Source organism: Manacus vitellinus, unplaced genomic scaffold, assembly GCF_001715985.3.
Source record: "Manacus vitellinus isolate BGI_N305 unplaced genomic scaffold, ASM171598v3 scaffold_104_pilon, whole genome shotgun sequence".
Classification (NCBI taxonomy): Eukaryota; Metazoa; Chordata; class Aves; order Passeriformes; family Pipridae; genus Manacus; species Manacus vitellinus.
The window spans coordinates 391,745-410,831 of NW_021938821.1; the positions used below are offsets into that span (position 1 = coordinate 391,745).

At 42.9% G+C, this 19,087-nt stretch overlaps 1 protein-coding gene and 1 long non-coding RNA gene across 2 annotated transcripts in view; one reads left to right on the forward strand and one right to left on the reverse strand.

Annotated features, from left to right (window-relative positions):
* Window positions 1-1,436: 1,436 nt before the first annotated feature.
* LOC108644262 lies at window positions 1,437-9,301 on the forward strand. Its single transcript, XR_001923162.1, has 3 exons — window positions 1,437-1,522; window positions 6,603-6,774; window positions 9,223-9,301. It is a non-coding gene; the product is annotated as an uncharacterized LOC108644262 (long non-coding RNA).
* Window positions 9,302-15,722: 6,421 nt separating this feature from the next.
* The window catches only part of WNT7B (Wnt family member 7B), a 75,757-nt gene continuing 72,392 nt past the window's right edge, over window positions 15,723-19,087 (reverse strand). The window contains exon 4 of the mRNA XM_029963737.1: window positions 15,723-16,213. Coding sequence (XP_029819597.1) covers window positions 15,734-16,213 — 480 coding nt within the window. The 3' untranslated portion in view covers window positions 15,723-15,733. The remainder of the gene's footprint in view (window positions 16,214-19,087) is intronic.

Below are 19,087 nucleotides of genomic sequence, written 5' to 3' on the forward strand. Positions count from 1 at the left end.
GCAGTGATTTTACATCATTTAAATAAAAATCAAAGATGCTGCTCCCTGATCTATTTTTTAAATGCTCCTACCTTTCAAATCCTTTGCTCTGATATATGGAAAGAAAACTAATCTGTGGTGATTCTCCTTGTAGAGTTTAAGTTGCAATTTGTTTTTTGGCTATTCAGTCACTGTTTATGTAAGGATGTATTGGGATAGGGCTGTCTGCCATGATATGGTAAAAAAAAATAACATCTTTTCTAATAAAAATAAGTTGCTATTTAAACAAGAGGTTAAAGGAAATCTATCCTCTCTGTTGACCTTTCAGACTGTGGTAAGCATAGAACATACAGTGCCAATTTTATGACACAGCTGTGTCAAATAGATTGTATGTGACATATTTCAGTTGTGCTTTCAAAGAAGGTTTAGATGTAAGAGTCAGGAGGGAAAACACATTCAAAAGTGTGCTTGTTACTTTTTGTACAGTGACTTCATGGACCAAGCACCTAATGACTAAGACATGCCATATGCAAGAACGTTCCCTTAACCACAGGGTTTTCTGCTTCATTTGCTTGGAGTACTCCACATTATTCCTGCCGTTGCCCTGAGAAGTCACAAGCAAATCTGATGGTGATGGTAGAGTCTCAGAGGTGCCTGGCATTTGTTTGGATACTGGGCTGGGAATTTCCTCTGTTGTGTCCTCCCTTCCTCTCTCTCCCTTTTGCAGGCTTTATCTACCCAGGTGATGAGGTAGTGGCAGGGATTTCTCATACCTCCATATGTCACAGGTGTCCTGAGTACATCACAACCCCATAAACCCAAGTTGCCTCCTTGTGATGCAGCGATGACTAAATCAGCAGCAAGGGCATCACTTCAAATTGAGCAGGAGGATCTGTCCCACAGTTCTGTGACAGAAATATTCCAGACACCTGGCTATAGACTGAGGAAATGCGAGGTTCAGAAGTGGCTTGTCACTGTGTGTGAAAACCCAGTCCTTGCAGAGCATGAGAATCATTGGTTGCTTTGGGGGATTTAGCCTGGAATGGATGTGACTCCTTTTCTTCCCCCATTTCTTCCCTGCAGTTGCTGGTTCTCTCTGTGCCTGGAGAGGAAAAGCATTGCCAGGGCCATCATTAGCTTCTGGTGCCTCTTTTCTTTTCACGTGGGCTTCTCTTTGCTGCAGAGGTGAAAGCTGTGGAAGCCTTCTGCCTTTGAAGAACTACTTAAGATGAAATGGTTCTGAAGTGCATTTAAGGGTGTTTACTTTAGGCACTTTATTTTTTTTCTTTATTTTTATTCCTATTGGAACTGGCTAATGTTATTCATTAAACTAACAATTTCTCCCCTGCCTGTTCTTAAGTGTGACTTGTGACCTTGCAATCTGTGTATTTTGTCATCACAATGTGTTACCATGGAACTGATTTTGATGTCATGAATAAGGGCATTGTGAGTTTCCACGTTCCCAAGCATATTTGAGACACAGGTTTGGAAACAAAAATGACTTCACCGGTTAAATATTGTTAGATCCTATAGTATATCAAAGGTAAGAACACTTGTGCCCTATATTCCTTTACATAGAAGAATCTGAGGTTAGGAATTTCAAAGCAGGTATATACAAGAATGACACTACAAAAAGCATTTCACAAGATTAAATATTTTGTGAGAGTATTGAACTCTAACCTCTTTATGTTACTGTAGACAAAAATCTTTCATATTGTTCGTGGAGACTTCTCAGACTGTCTAATAGGGATTCTCTATAAAGGGGAAGAAATGCAGCGAGCAGAAGGGCACTGGGATGCTGCTGGCACTTAACTCCTTCGGGACAAGAGCGGCCCCAGGGAATGTCCTGCCCGAGATCCCTGGCAGGCAGACAGAGGGCAATGTAACATTGCTGCTTCTGGGGCTGAGAGCAGCAGTGGGAACTGTTCAGGAGAGCCTTACACAATGCACAAAGGGAAAATACACTTTTGTTGGGCAGCAGAGTGCATCTATTGCATGCCTTAAATGAAAGAGAAAGCCAGTTCCCTCAGCGATCTACCTACCCACGTGAGGTTAATAGAGTTCAATGGAGTCTCTTGTCAGGCTTTCCCCAGGGTGTTTAATTCATCACAGTTAGAGCTGATAACATTCTGTTGTAATGAAAAAGTTCAAAAAGCCTCAAGTGAGGTTAAAATCCCGGGTTGCCAAAAGTTCTGGTTTAACAGGAACCTCAGATGCAGTTGTTTATTTGATCTGCTGGTTTTCTCTCCAGATGAGACTTACCCATCCATTGCATTTTACAATCTAGCTCAGTACCATTTTGCTTCTGGCACCCAGCAAATATGTCCTCATTAAGTAAAATTTATGCTAATACCATTCTGATTAGCCAGCACTCATTGATATTCACTCTCATTAGCTAAATTGGTGCTCTGGAAGACATCCCGTTGAGGACTTTTTTTTCTGTTTTAAATGGAATATAAAATGTATGGATTCACAGAGAAGACAGATGATGATAATTATACCCTGTGTTTACTCAAGCAGGTTTTTTATCCTAAAGGCTCCCGAAGTACTTTGCAGAATTTACATCTGCAAGGGGGGAGAAGACCTTTTTTTTTTCCCTTCTGAGAGGAAAACCTCTGTCAGAAATAGAGAATAGCCATTCTGGTTTCATGTTATTATGACAAATTGCACAAAGAAATCTTCCATTCTGAATTCAGGAGCACATTTTGATGGGACAAAATGCCGGACACTTCACAGGAAATCCAGCTGGGGAATAAACTCAATTCATGCAGTAATGAGAATTTCTATATACAATCTTTTTGGAGCAACCCTGTGACACCAACTTAGCATCTCTAGGAGTTTTGCCTGCAGTGATATTGCAAAATTAGCCTCAGTGTGAACCTTGCATCAAAAGCACAAGGATCCTCTTTGCTCACCCTTACACATCTTGGTTGGAAGGAATGATAATTACAGCTGAGAATTTTATTATATTTTCTTATGTTCAAACATATGATCAGTTCAAGCCGTGGTTTAATACAGTCTGGTATGAGGATGCTGTGATGAATTTCCATCCCTTTTCTGTTAGCTCTCTTAAAGGGCCTTTGTCAGGCAGATATGACCAAGCAGGAAGCTGTTATTGCCAAGGTGGGATAATCTTGCCATTAACACTGTTAGGTCCAAGAATATGTTTCTTTGTATCACAGCCTCCACTTCAAGTGCCAGACAGAAAGCAATGATCTTAATGCCTTATATGCTTACTCATATTAACAAAAACCCCAGTTGGTGTCTCTCTATATGCAGACGTAGCCATCCTTTATAAACTCTGCCCCTATACTCTTCTGTACCTTTAAATGTTGGCACTCTGCATACTCTGTTCTCTTGAAAGGGGAAAAGCATTTCTGTGGTCTGTTCAATCCTTGACCTTACTGGCAGAACTAGGAACAAGAGTGTCTGTTCTTGCTAATTTTTTACTTTTTGGATCTGCAATCAATACTGTGCTTCCTCGAGGCTGCCGGGCAGCACACGGTGACCACTGGCAGCGGGAAGCACTGGCCACAGTGACCTTTGGCTGGGCTGCAAATTCCTCAGTTGGTCTTTGAATCCCCCCCACTGAACAGTTCACATCACTCCCGTGCAATAATTGCAGTGTTTTCACATGTGCTCTTCTGTTTCATCTCACTCTTATATTGATCTAATCTTCTCTTCAGTAATCAAAACTAATTCCACATCCAAAAGATGCTTTGGAGAGGAGATCAGTGGCCACAAGCAGCAATGTGAAACCACCCAGATGCAGATAAATTGCCATTCTCCCTCACTGCACAGAGAAATTGTGTCCTAATGGTATAGCAATTACTGTGTTTCCATGGTGATGTGTGTGAGCACTATAAATAATGTTTGATGTTTATAAACAACCCAGTTTATACTGAATTATACACACTATTTGTATGCTAATATCCAGGATGCACTTCTAAGTATTTCACAGCAGCAGAATAGCAAACAGAAAGCTGAAAGTTTTGGGAGCAGTGCAGTGAACCATATGATTATTATTTTTTTTCTGTGTTTATGTCCAAAGGAAAAACTGCATGAACTGAATCTGTTTCTTATTGTAATGTGCACACTTAATAATGGAAAAGAAATACTGGAAAGAAAACCTCACAGAATTAGCAAATTTTTTTGCTCCCCATCATCATTACTACACGGAGGTTTTGTCCCAGAAGGTAAAAAACATTTAGGTCACAGTTGAGCACGCTCTGCCAGCGCTGCGTGTGCCTGCTGGGCTGGGCACCCGGGCCAGGCTCCGGCAGCCGCCGGGACAGGGAAGCCGAGGCAGGGAACAAATGCCTGGGAGCGCCCGGGAGTGCTGGCGGGGCACGGCACCTGTGGGCAGACACGTAGCAGCGCTGGGCACGGCTGGAACAGCCCGAGAGGGCCCTTTCCCCATTGTTTGGGGGTAAATGGAATACACTGCAGCACATTTGTTCCTTGGCAGCCGGCCCGGCAGAACTGCCGGGCTGCTCGGCTGTGGGCGCCCCTGTATTTACATTAAAATAGTTTGGAAAATTCTGCCTTTATTCATGCCCTGAGTGTGTAAACATGGTCTGAGGTGTGCTCAGCCTGGGCTTGTGCCTCTGCACATCCTCGGCGGTGGCTGTTTGCTGGACACAGGGCAGTTCCCAAGGGCAGCAATCCCTGAGAGCACGGCATCCCTTTTGCCTGTGATTTCCTGACACGTGCACAGCCAAAATGACAGGAATGGAATATTTGCTTTGTCAGCTGGGTGGGGTTGTTTGTTTGTTTGCCTCATCCACCTCGGAGTGAGTCCTCAGCCTGTGCTGAGGGTGTGTAGAAACTTGCTCTCATGGCAGCGTGTGTATTTTGCACTGGTTTGTTGCTGGTCTTGCAAAGAAAGACGCTTGGTGCTGGCTTTTGGGGAAGCACCAAGAAAACAAATACGATCCAAATAATAAGGCAAAATAATGTGGGATTCAGTGAAGGCCTGCTGGCATTGTGGCAGGGCTGCAGTGTCCCTGGGGAACCGCTGTGCTTGGTCTCTGAGTGCCTCCCGTTCCTCAGGCTCTTCAGTAGCTCCTCCAGCACTGGCCACCAGTGTCCTCCTGAGCCGCTGCCAGCAGAAGCAGCAGTGACCACACCAAGTTTTCCAGCAGTTTGTCTGTAGCTCTGGAAATCCATCTTGCCTTCTGCCCTGTTCTACCCCAGAGGGTGCAGAAGCATCTGCACCCCACGGTGCAGAGAAGCCAAGCCCTTTCCACGGGGAAGTGCTGAAAAAGACTGAAAATAACCCCATTTAAATTCTCTGTGGTATGGCTGTTGGGATGAGTATTCCTGTGTCTCACCAATGTCTACAGTGATGTTAAAAAACCTTCTAAGTCTGTGCCTCGCTACACCTGGCATGTGCTCCTTGATTCCCACACACCAGGGTCCTGCAAAGTGTTCTCTGGCCGAGAAAGCACAACAATTTATGGTTCCCTGGATTTTAGATAGGGTCTGGTTTGGACCAGCTAACTAATTTCAGTTTGATAATCGTGAAATCTTTCTGTATCTTGTTCCTCCTCTTTTTCAAGCTTTTAGATTAAATGTATCAGAATATATAACTAATAACATTCATAATATAGAAAATCATATAATTAATAATAATTATTAATAGACAATATATACTGGCATATTAATATAGCATATCAACATATAAATATATAATGTCTTAACGATATGGCAATAAGGTATATTATATAATATATAATTATGTCTTAATATATGTCATTATATATTACTAAAATACATCAATATTTAATAGTTATTAATTTATATTAATTTGTTTTAGTGTGTTATTGATTCATATATTAATTGATTTCTATAATTATAATTAATTGCATACTATATATTATATGTAGGATATGTTATATGTATTTATAATATATAATTAAAATAATACAAGGAAGCCGACTCTCAAAAGTTTTCTCACTTGCTAATCTGTTTTTATGGTGAATTTGAGAGATGCCTCCCAACTCTACCGTATTTTGACCTTGATTAACCTCTCTTTTCCTACCAAAGAAATTTTTCTTTGCAAAGTTTGAGAGTTTTTTCCAACCAAGACAAGTGTGTGACTGTTACAGGACAGATAAATGTGTGTAGCCTTGCCAGCCCCATACGTGCTGCAGTTCCATACTGAGTAGGATCCGTGCCAGCATTACTGTTCTGCACAGACTCTGTCTTTTCAGGAGTCTCCATTTTTTAATTTTTGTGGACCTGTTTTTATCAATTTTTTTTCTTCCTGGTGCTTCTGTTGACTGTGTGAGCTACACTATCGTTTTGAGACTAATTCTGAAATTTCCCTGTAGAGGTCTTTTTTCCATAGCCGAGTTACTGAAGGGAAGGAAAACATGGGAATTATGCTAAACTCAAAGCTATTGAACAAAAGATGTCTCAACATTTTCCAAACAGAAATGGGTAATTTAGGATGAGATGTTCAGAACCCAGAGGGATTTAATCACCTTTGAAGCCAGACTTAGAGGAGCCTCTCATTTAGGTCACAGCATCCTCTAGTCTGGCTTTCTGGGTGTAGAGTGGGAGCTGAGCAGGGCTCAGTTTGATTTATTGCTCCCTAAGCTGATGTTCTTCCCTTGCAGTCACCCAGTGGAAGGGGAAGCTGAGCTGCCTCCTGGTTCAGCTGGAGATGATGGGAGCAGGCAAACACTTCCCTGGGCTGCAGTGCCAGCAGAAAGGAGCTCAGGACCGTGGCCAACTCCCTCTGCAAGGGCTTCTGGACCTGCCTCAGCCTGAGGAGAGACACTGGAACAGGTACCACACTGGGAGGGAGTGGAGCTCACTGGAAAGCTGAAGTGGAGAAAGAAACTCAAGTGAACCCATCTAGGGAAAATAGGCACCTCTGGAATGCAAAAAGGCTTTAAACAAAACTGAGGGTGCTGTTTTTAAAGCAAAAACAAATGCAGACCCTTGGGAAAGCATCCATTTGGCTGGGTTTTGAAAAATTTGATTTCTGTTTATTCTCTTTGATGGTAGGTAGTTAGGGATGGGGAGAGAGTTTCAGGAATACCTGAAAACAAAAATTGACAATGCTGGTACTTTCACCAAGTGTATCTTATGTAGGCAAAACTTGCTTACACAGAATCAAAAACTATACAAATGGTTCAAATACTGGTAAAGGGTATTTCATGTACTAAATCTTAATTTCCACTTGAGGAAATTAAGCCCCAAAAGGGCTGTAGTACCTCTCATTTTCTGCTTCTAAAAGTGCAAAGAATGAAAAAGAGTACTGCCTCTGACTTCAAAAGTAATATGATTTGAAAAATATGCACTGATTAAAAATAAATCTTTTGCACACATACATTATCATTTTAATATTAAGTTATCAAATACAACCAAAGCATACAGCAAGACCAGCAGGGATTGTTCATGGCTCATTGCTTCCTCCTCCAGGTCTTTGATACTTATAGATATAAATAAATAAAGTTGATATTTATGTATATAAAAATAGATACAGAGAGAGAGAGAGAGATTTATATACCTCTCAAATGAGGATACCTCTGGACAAGCTAATTGGGAGCATTATAAACTCAGGAGTTTCTGTTTTATTATCCTGGAGACTAGAGAAGCTGAATTTGAATAAGGTCCTTGGGAACAAGGAAATGTGGTAGTCTGACCTGATGTCTGTGTCCTTCTGCTATGATTTCTTCCTTTCATAAAATTAATTTGATAACTTTACTGGATATCACAGGGATTATTTCTCTTTCATGGCAACCTCCCAGCACAGAGTATATGAACTGTTGCAAAGGGTTTGGAGATGTAGAGTGCTATGGGTGTAATTAGCTGAAATTAGTGTGGCCGAAAAAAATCCAGAATATTCAACTTCTCTAAAAAGACCTTCAACTAGAATAAAAGAACAGTCTTATACCAAGAATATTAGTGCTTAGGAGTGGCTCTGTTTGACTAAGAAAATGCCATTAGAACCAAGTATTTATGACTAAATACACTTGAATAGAAAACATGCAGAGAAAACTCTTGGTGGTTCATTTGTCAAAAGCTGGCTGAACTGTAGCTCAGTAATTATGTTCTGGATCTCACAGCCAGAGAAGTGGGAACCGCAAACTGACTTCCTCATTCCTCCCCTTCCTCCACAAGTGCTTTGGATTAGGTAGTCAGCTGAGATTTCCAAAGCACATATTTTCGTACCATGCTGCTGCGACCCATCTCCAGGTACTTCTTGCTTAGATTGCCACAAAATACCCTTTTCCCCCTCTTTTTTTCATGGAATGAAAGGTTTGTCGAGGCACTGCCGTACTGAAATCCTTGCCAGGTGCATGTGCACACACGCACAGAGAGGAAAGCAACTTCTGCCCCGAAAGAAAGACAACTGGGCACTGCTGAATGCAATCCAAGGGCTCTGCGGTTGCTTGTCCCGGACAACAGATATTCTGTATCACCTCCCAGTAACAAACAAAAGACTTTTTCCCACGCCATTATATATTTACATTAGCCTACTCCTCAAGCTTGGCATGTTGGCTTCCTAAGACTATTTGATCCCAGATTCAGCTCTGTGCCAGAATTGCTGGAACAAAATGCAGTGGGTGGACAAACCTGTCCTGCTGCATTGCTCGTGGCCTTTTGAGAACAGAAAGCATTTCTGTGAGTCATGACTGTGAAAGCACTCGCAGGGCATTCCGGTGCTGGGCTCTGGCTGGAAGCGCCTGCGTCTGCTCAAAAGGTTACCACGGGTGCAGTCCTATCATGACACACTGGTTGGTATCAGCCAGGGGCAAATATTAAGTAGCTTATCTCTTAAAGAGGGAGATAAGGAAGCAGGGCTGTGAGATGCTTGCCAGTAAACGTGTATCCATCACAGCTGTCGCTGGGTGTGCTGCAGGAACTGTGCACCAAAACCAGGGCAGCTGAGCTGCAGCCCTGACTCCGGGCTCCTGCTGGGGCCTTTGGCAAGGCATTTAGGACTAAACTAGGCTGCCTTCTGTTCTGAGGTGAAGGGGACTGAGGTTTTACACATCCCCACTTTCTGCAACTCCAGAATCATAGAATCACAGAATGCTTTGGGTTGGAAGGGCCATTAAAGATCATCTAGATCCAACCCCCTGCTATTTCTGCTTTTCTTTGAGACCAACAAATAATTAAAAAGCCCTACAAATAAAAGAAGGAAGTCTTATCAAGTGTTATTGTGGTACTGAGGACACAGATATCTGGAAGAAAATGCAGAAAATTTGTTTCCTTGTATTTCAGTGAGAGGCCACAAAATCCACTTGCCTTGAAAAGGGAAGATTGAGGAAGGGGTTTATAGAAATTTCTCTGAATATCTGCAGTTGAGTATTTTTCAGATGTGCACACACATACATTTATATAAGTTTTTGTGTTTACATGTATTTGTACATGTGCATGGAAATACATATATGATGTGTGTGCATTTGAGGCTTTTTACCTGGGATACAGTATGCAATTTGAGGGGTGCATTTTTTTTCTCTCTGGGTATGCTAATTCTTTTAAGTATCATAGAATTATAGCATCACAGAATACCCTGAGTTGGAAGTGACCCATAAGGGTCATGTAAGTCCAGCTCCTGGCTCTGCACAGACACCCCAACAATCCCACCCTGTCCCTGAGAGCATTGTCCAAACCCTCCTGGAGCTCTGGCAGCCTTGGGGCTGTGCCCACTGCCCTGGGGAGCCTGGGCAGTGCCCAACCACCCTCTGGGGGAAGAACCTTTCCCTGAGATCCAACCTGACCCTCCTGTTCTGTATATATTTCCGTGTCTTTAAGGAATGTAATACGTACCTCAGAAGGTGCTGAGACAAGTAACCCTGCTCTGTGTGATGTTTAGTGCTGCGGAAAATGCATGATGGTTAAATTCCACTGCCCTTTGAACAGGCCTATCCTGGAGGCTGAACTCGGCTCCAGTGGCCCAGTGCAGTCCTTGCAGGGAGTTGGGATGTGCCTGATGTGCTCCAGAACAGCAGCCTGGATGCACTCTGGTGAAAGAACGGGGAGAGGGTTGGACACCCATTGTTGGACACCCACCGGGATCCTTCATGACCATTTACTTTAAAGGTTCACCCCTTGGATTAGAGATCTCTGCACAGCACATATGTTCAGAGGAATTCAAAATCGTAAATAATCAGCTTTGTGGAAAACTGCTCCAGTCAAATCACTGGATAATTATCTGGCTTTTACAATTCTCTTTGAAATCGTTTCTGCGGGGAAATACTCCGTGTGTAAAATCAGGAGTCAGAGATTGCTTGGAAGGGAGGAGAACAGGGTGGCAGTAAAAAGGAAAAGCAAAGCCAATTTCACTGGTGTAATAGGGCATCTATTCCACAACACATAAAATAATAATACTTGCAGTTAAAAAAGCCCAAGGAAAATATAATTAATGCCCAAGAGCAACTGAGGCAAATGGTAGAGGGGAAATGGAGATTCATTCACACAACACCAATTTTGGTGCTAAATTTCAGCAGATAAATTATCCAGCATCTCTCCCTGGAGTTTTTCTCCAGTTGAGAAGGAACAGGTCTGTCAGAGCTGAACTAAGGCCTCCCCTGGAGCAAGTTTGCTCTCCCTATTGTAGAGGGACTCGAGAGAGCCTGTCAGTTCCCTTAGCCCATCTTTTAAGCTGAGTGGTGTGAATAGTCTTCAAAATGCCTTTGGGTTTCCCTTTACCCAAAGATTGAGGCAATGCTTCTTTTCATTCTCAGCCACAGGAATTAAACAATAAGATCAAAATCTTGTAATCTCCTTGGGAATTCCTTTTAGTTGTATGGGATCTAAATGCAGGGTTTCCCCTAAATTGCTGGGCAAATGAAGGCAGAGGCTAATCATACAGCTGGCCTTCCATGCAAACATTTCCAGTGTCTGCTGCGGCCGCCAATTGTTTGGGATCGCCTATGAAACAAATTTCTTAATCAGTTTTAATACTAGGCACAAGTTTAAGTGTCATTAAGCTGGTTTTTTTGTTGATCTTGTGATCTGTTTGCATCAAGAACAGGAGGACCTGGGAACAAAGCAAACTTTAGTATTTCAGTTTTTTTGGCCTTTCATAGCACTAAGTTATGAAAAGGATGATTGAAATAGACTCACGCTGGGGTCTCCAAACAGATAGTATTTAGTGTATTGCTTTCAGGAAAAACAGCAGGAGTCAGATTTTGAGTTTACAGCAGTGTTATTCCCTCTGTCTCGGTGCTCTGTGGAACACAACCACCATGTATTATAGGAAAACTGCCATCTTTATTCTTCACCAAACAAATCTTTCAAAGCACGTATATCTGTGCTGCAGGAATGTGCAGGGGGAGAAACCTTAAATCTTCATTTTAAAAATTAGATGCAAATTTTAAATTTGCAAATGCACGTCCCCTGTCAGAAAATGATCCCCTACAATTTCCTAATAGCGGGCAAAACTCCAAAAAGAAAATACTTGCCAGCCTTTGGACGTGCTTGTTCCAGTCTGGATGTGCAGGGATGCAGATGGGGACTTTGGATTCGAGGGGCAATGAGTTTGTGGGTGAAGTTCAGCTACAGTGTGGTTTGTTTTGCATGCAGGAGGTTTCTTACCATATCAGTATCCCAAACTGAAATTGCTTGCAACTTCCCCTGCCTTTCCAGCTTTGCTGTGTGTCCCCTTAGGCGCAGTTTTGTTGTGTACATCCCACATCTCTCGTGGCTGTCACTGAGAGAGGAATGTTGGGTCTGCCCTGCCCCGCTCACTGCAGCGCCCTCGCTGCGGGAACTGCCACTGCAACAAAGGGCTCAGGGCTGGGGAAGGAAACGTGCAGTCACTGCCCAGTTATGAAAAGTGCTGTGAATGCAAATATGATCTGTAGCTTTATAGAAAGAGTGTTCTGCTGCACACCAACTGTGCCTTCAACAGTGACAGGCACACTGAGCTGTTTGCATGGGAAAGCTGCTACGAGGGAAGGCCCTGATTTGTTACCTTCAGCATCACTTCGGGGGTTGAACCTTAAACTAAGAAAGAAACCCGTGGAAATATGATTAAAACTTTAGGGGATCTACTCGTAACATGCTTTAGATTTGTTAAAAGATTTGCAAATCTTTTGATGGGTTCCGTGTACGTTCCAGATGTCATTGTAGAAACGAATGTAATATTACCATGTGCTGTAAAAACTTCCTGCAGCTCTATTAACAAGTTTCCCATGATGTAATTAGAAAGAAGGTGCAGTGTTTTCTTTGGCATCTGTGGGTAAAATGCTGTGCATAGTTATGCTGCTGTAAACCCAGGCCAACTCAGTTCATTTTAATGAAGTTATTTTGGACTTAGTTCATGTAGAATTTGGCTATACCTCTATCTATATCTGGATATCTCCCCTGAGGGGTAAATACAGCAAATGTTGTACATTTTCTTTAGATTTTGTATAGGAAGACACTATTCTCAGTATCAAGGACCAAGGTAAATGCTGTGAAATCTTTCAGGTTCAGATTCAGGTGGGGATTTCAGGTGTGCCCATAACTTTCTTGAATAAGCCGGAGCACGTGCAAGTGCCTCAGCCAGGGCCTTCAAGCCCCTTCTCTGCACCTCTTATTCCTCTCTGTTTGCTAGTCTCTTATGTGAGGTTCATGGTCAAGAACCATTTTTGAGTTGGAGGCCACATTTCTATCACAAATCATTTATTTTCTTTCACAAAAAATGTATCTTCTTCTCACTGCAACCAGCTAAAGTCTCTGGTGGTCACACTGTTGGTGCCTGTGCCGGTTTCTCTGCACACTGGTGTAGGTAGCTGGCTTTGGACTGTGATACCACACACAGGCACACTCATTACTGTTTTTCACAAAACACAAAAACTGCTTTGGACTTGGAATTTGCCTGTCATTTCTCATCCGGAGGAGCCTGTACACAAACGACCTTTGCATAAGGCCTCATCGCCTTTTGTTTTTTCCTAAACAAATAACAAACAAAAAGAAAAGGAACTAGAAGGGGAAAAAATTAAGTTTTAATGGAAACACATTTCATCTTTTGTTTTCTGCTTGCCATAAAACATTAACATAGTAAACAAATTGATCTTTGCTCTCACGTTCTTTAATAACATACAGTATTTTGAGTTTTGTCATGGCTAAGGTATGGTTAAACCACGTGTTGCTGGTCACATTCCAACCTCTCTTGTCACAGCTCTTTGACATCAAACTACATTTTTTAAAATAAAAGTTGTGTGTAACCCAATTCTGTTCAGACACCTTCGTTAAAAGGTTGCATTTGGGGTACATTAGTGGTTATGGTGTTTTCTGACCAAAACTGCTTTTCCTTGGGACATATTTCAAAGTCCAAGCATTCCCATGGTCATCCCTGCTTTGTGCCAACAGCACCTTTTGGAATGCTGCATCCCCATACGAGCAAAGCCTCCATAGGATGCTCTGAAACATTATATTCTAGACTGCTAACCAATCATAGGACTTACAGTGGTCTTAAAATAGCAGACAGAGCTATTTGAAATAGGGGTATGGATAGAAGAGAGAAAGTGTCACTTTGGTCCACTTTTCAGAGTGGTTGGTGTTATAATATATAACCTTTTCTTTCTTTTTTTAACGCAGTGTAGTTTGCAATAATTTAAAATACTCTATAGACATTTAAACGATATACAATAATATAACTTAATTGGATTCCTCAATTGTACTTAACAAATACTATTCTAATATATTTACAGTATCTAGTACCATAAGACTGTGCATTACTGTGTTTGGGAGCTTTATTTGCTTCCTGTCAAGAATGCAGTGGAAGTACAGTATATCACTATGATTCAACAACAATACCCATGAATCAAAGGGACTTCAAATTACATGGAGGGACTCTAGTATTTTGGGGGCCCCTGCTGACTTCTGTGAAGTTGCACTTGTTCATGCCAAGGCTGGCATTTAGAAACCAACAGTAACATCCAAAAAAAAAAAAGAGCAATTTTATATTGCTCAGTGAGAGACTCGTTCAAGGGGTCTGATTTTCAGAGGGTAAGTGCTTGGGGTCAGAAAGGCAGGTCCTCATGAGGGTTCGAATGAAGATCCCCAAGTCGTTGGTTACTTTTGGTAATGTAGGTCCACAAATTCCAGAGGTAATTCCTGTTCATTCTCAAATCCAGCACAGGAGCAGGTGGAGCAGAAGATCCACCAGCCCCCGGTCCACCACATGGACTGACAAGTGCTTCCATGGCAGGTGGGGAGGGCTCATGGCTGTGCAGCCTCTCAGTGGAAGTAATACAATGAAACAAATGCTAGAGATGCAGATATACAGATGTAAGGAAATTTTTAATCCAAGTTTTCAGAAAATCGGGTCGGGACCCTTGGGACAAGCAGACATTTATGGTTTTGAATGGGCTGTGTTACAAGTGGGCATATCTGGCTCTTGGGGTTAAAAACACTAGATTTTACAGTAGTAAAATATCTGAGGATTTTAAAAAAATCTCTCATAGGGACAAGGTGTGTGACTTAGGATGAGTGCTATGTAAGAAGTAAGCTTCTTTCTTAACATTCATGGATTTACCAGAGGCACGGTGTTGCCAGCCTTAGAGTAACAGTGGCATGGACTAACCCAAATTTTAGTTGTCTTGTGCTCGTGAAGCCACCACAGCTCTAGGTTGCAGCAGCCTAGAGCTCAGCTGCCACACTTTTATTAACTTCTGAGTGCATACTGAGCATAAGTTATTTAAAACTCTTGGAATATTAACTTTCAACCCTTACAGGCAAAATGCGATGGAAGATCCTGCCAGTGCATTTGACAGCAAAGCAAACCCTTTGATATTTGTCCAAGCAAGTCTTTGTATCCTAAAACTCCCTACGAGGAGCCGAGAGCAGGCTCTCCACACCTCAGGCCTGAGTCTAAAAAAAAGTCATTCTTATTCAGGAGGCAAGTGGGAAAAGTCTTTATCAAACATTTGTAACCACAGTTTCATATGATGCTTTTGCTCAGTTCTGGTAATTGCTTAAGGCCTACAGTAATTGAACTCTAATAGTGGAGTGACAACAGATCAGTAGCATTGAAGAACTTAGGGAGAACCAAATACAAAAGTCATAAAGTCAGAGTTCCAATAAGTTTACATTTAGTACAGAATTAAGACATAGCTACCCGTTAGTGCTTAGAATTTTTTGATACTATTAAAAACATAAATAATTATTTTTAATGTTCATTCAAAGAGTTCCAGTGTCACTGGCAGCTGATGTAATTTTGTGAACGTTTGTTGGTTTTTTTCCAAACTGATAGTGGAGTATTTCTGCCACAGATTTTGCTCCCTACCAGTTGTTTTCTCTCTACCTGCTTTCTTAGGAATTTAGGTTTTTGCAGCAAGACTGCTGCATTCTAGTCAGTGAAGATTTCATTTCCTTAAAAAAAAAAGTCTTTTTTTGCACAGGGCTCGACAGTTTAGTTGCTGTAAAATAGGAAAAAGTGTCTTTTTCTTTTAAATGTCATGGGAGCTGCAACGCAATCAGCTTCTCTGATATGTATAACTTAAAACACTAAGAGAACTCTACAACACCCAGATTGTAGTTAAAAAAAAAAAAAAAAGAGAGAGAGAGAAAGTTTCATGTGGTTGTCAACATCACCTTAATCCTGTTGCCCTTGTTTCCAAAGCAGTTACAACAGCCAGCCAGCCAAAATGCACCATCCTTAGAGGTGTGGGTAGTAGTGGGGAGGGCGTGGTTGTGGTGTTGGCCGGGGTCGTGTCCCCAGGTGAGATGTGCAAACGATGCTGGGGTGTGTCGTCCTCCCCCGGGCTCGCGGGGTCCGCGGGCGGCTCGCGCGGGGCCGTTATTTGCAGGTGAACACCTCTGTCCGCTCGCTGCACGTGTTGCACTTCACGAAGCAGCACCAGTGGAATTTGCAGTTACACTGCCACACCTTGGTGTACTGGTGTGTGTTGTACCCCCGCCCGCAGCACATCATGTCGCAGCCGTCCGCGTTGGGGGACGTGCGGTTGCAGAGCCGCCCCTGGGTCCCGACGCTCCCTGTGGAAGCGTCTTCCTCACAGTAGTTGGGTGACTTTTCAATGTACACTAAATCCGTTTCCATGGGTTTCTGGTAGCTCTTAATCTGCTTGATCTTCAGGAAGGTTGGCTGTCTTAGTCTACTGGCTCGTACCACCTCCACCTGCACTGCAGCGTTGTATTTCTCTTTCAAAATGTATCCAATCTCTCTGAATTTGGGAAGTGTTGTCCAGCAGGTCTTGGTTGTACAGGAGCCTGAAACTCCGTGACACTTGCACTCCAGTTTCATCCTCTCTTCGAGAACCTGTGTGTACAGACAGTTGGATATTGATACTGCAAGAAAACTATTGCAAGTTTGCCTAAACCTCAGTCTGTTTAGTTCGTATCAGTGTTCACTACTGCTTGATGAAATTTTTTTAATGCATGCTGATAAAGCTTCTCACCTCCCAACAGAATGCTCGTAACACAGTTGTAGTGGCACCCGGTTGGAAATACAGTGTTTTGTCACTTTGTTGGAAAACATTTCTGTTCTGTTTCCAAACACTGGAGAATATTTCCTTCTATTTCAGAAGACATGTCTTTAGAGCTACAGGAAACTTAAAATTTTTCAAACCATTTTCATTTTGAAAACAGAAAAAAAAAAAGTGGGGTTCTTTTCAGGTGCCATAAGATTCAGAATACTTAATTGCTTTAAGTAATGATCAAAGAATATTTTCAGAATTTTGACACAACAGTATACACTGTGTAGCTGAACAGGCATACATGCAGGAGGGCTGCAATTAGAGGACCTTTAAGGTCCCTTCCAACCCATTGTGTGATTCTGTGATTCTATATTCACTGCATCATTAAAGATTTTGCCTTTATACCTATACCTATACTGGCACTGGTAAACTTCCTGACTATTCCACCCAGAGTGCCCCATCCCCTTTAAGGGCAGCACTCCCTGCAGCTCTCAGTCCAGCTATAAAGCAAATGATCAGCCACAGGGCAATGACTGCACAACATTAGGGGGACAAAAAGTCCACTGAAGGGCCCTGCTCAGCAGCGAGCCAAGGAGAACTGGGAGCATTTATTAGTGCCAGTGATCAGTGGTCCAGGAGGTTCATCTGGAGCAGTTAATCCACGGTCAGGTGGTCCCTGGAAGGGACCCGAACTGGTGGGTGCTCGTGCTCTACTCCTGTCCTCCCATTTCTGCTCTGTCCCACCCCCTCCAGGACTGGCACATCCCTCCTTTCCTGGGACAGTGGAGTGTGTGCCCAGGGAAGGTGGGGTGTGCCCCGGGAAGGTGGGGTGTGTCCCAGGGGAAGGCAGGTGGGATGTGTGGCGGGGGAAGGCAGGCCGATGCCCTCCCGCTCCGTGCACGGCCGAGGGAAAACCGGCCTCACGGAAACGCCTCCTTGTTTTTCCGCCCTCGCGCTACCACTTAAGCCTGACCATAATTACACCCACAGTCATCATTAGCTTATGAAAATCAGGGCCCAAGAACAAAGCGAGCTGATCTCTCCCCCTCGCACTGGGATGCTCACGCAGAAATCCGAGCTGCCGAGCCTGTCTGAGAGCATTACTGATGCTGCAGACCATCTCCTGTCGTGGTTTCGCTGCAGATCCCAGAACATGACTGAAATGGGCACGGGATGAAAGGGCCGAAATCTGAGTACAATGGTATAATGAAGTAGGAGGGAGTAAAAAATGCTTACTGCTTCAGAAACTGGCCTTAAAATAAAAGCTGTGCAGATCTGGTTATCCCTGCAAATAGAAGGCACCCTCCTGAGTTGTTTGAGTTTCACTTAAATTGTATGGTTTGTTTTTTCCCAAATTTCTGGGGTTTCAATATTAAAGAGAATATTTGGTTTGGGTTCTCCCTTGCCAACATACAGTAGCAAGTATAAGATAGCTGAGCAACCTATGCAAGAATCATGGAATATCCTGAGTTGGAAGCAGAGCAGCATTTCAGTGGCAGTGAGTAGAGGAATTCATTATGACATAGTCCAGGGTCTTTCAGGGGTCTCCAGGGTCTCCTCCGTATCCCTCTCAGGCTTGTGCAGAAGGTCTTTTCCAAAGACCCCTAAATAAGATTTCAATCCTGCTCCACAAATCTGGCTTCAAATAATTTCTTGGTATTTAGATGTGTTTGTAGATATGTATAGAAGTGCTTAGAAGCTGTGCTTGATATTGCTGGTTTGTTGAAACCAACCTGCTTCTACAGCTTTCTCAACATGCAGTTGCAGCTCTAAGAGCTGCAGCAAAATCCATGACAAAAGGTGGAGGGGGGAAACCTTCTCTACACCTTCACCAAAGAGCACTAAGTTTTCCAGGAAAGCACTGCCTATGGGATCTGTCAGCCCTGAGCCACGCTCCTCCCTCAGCAGTAAAGCCTGGGGAGAGGTGCACCTTTTGCCGTGCTCCACACGTTCCTGATGTCTGTATTTTGGTCAGAAAGGCCAAGGCAGTAACTTACTAAGAGAGTGGAAGGAGGTGAAGTTTGTGAGGCTCCTTATTCTTGTGTGGGCTCAACACTCCGGGCACTGTCCCAGGGAACCTCTGTCTTTGCCACTGATGTGCTTCACTGATACACTAAAAAGTGTCATTGCTCCTGGAAAACAGATACCACCCATTCTGGTGTCCCAGGTGACATATCTGTGAATGTATACTTATATAGGGATGTCTCTCTGTGTGTATATATGTTTGCCTGTGTGTGTATTTGGTTGAGATGCTGCCATTTATTTACGTTATTATATACATCTATATATGATTTATATACGCTGCCTGGCACCCTCTGTAGTACAATCTTCAGCAACTTTATCCTAAGTCTTGATTTATCTTTTTGTCATTGTCTTTCTGAAGATCTGGTTTCGTGACTCATTTTGCTGAGCAGAGACCTGATTTCACTGTTGTATTGTTTTGAAGGTTCCCACTGTCTGTGATGGTGGAAGAACTTGCAAATGCAAGCCAGACAGGCTCAAAAACAGCAGAAGTTTCAAAAAGTATTAATTCATGCTCCTGAAGCCAATCTCACAGGTTTTTTTTATTTTTTTGGAGACTTCTCTCATGGATGTGGAATGTTTGGGGTTACAACACTGAGCACAGGCCCAATCATCAGGTAGTTAAATTCCTGAATGCTATAATTTGTGTGCCCACAGTCAGCTGTGGGTACAAAATTGTGCCCAGAAGCTTGGAG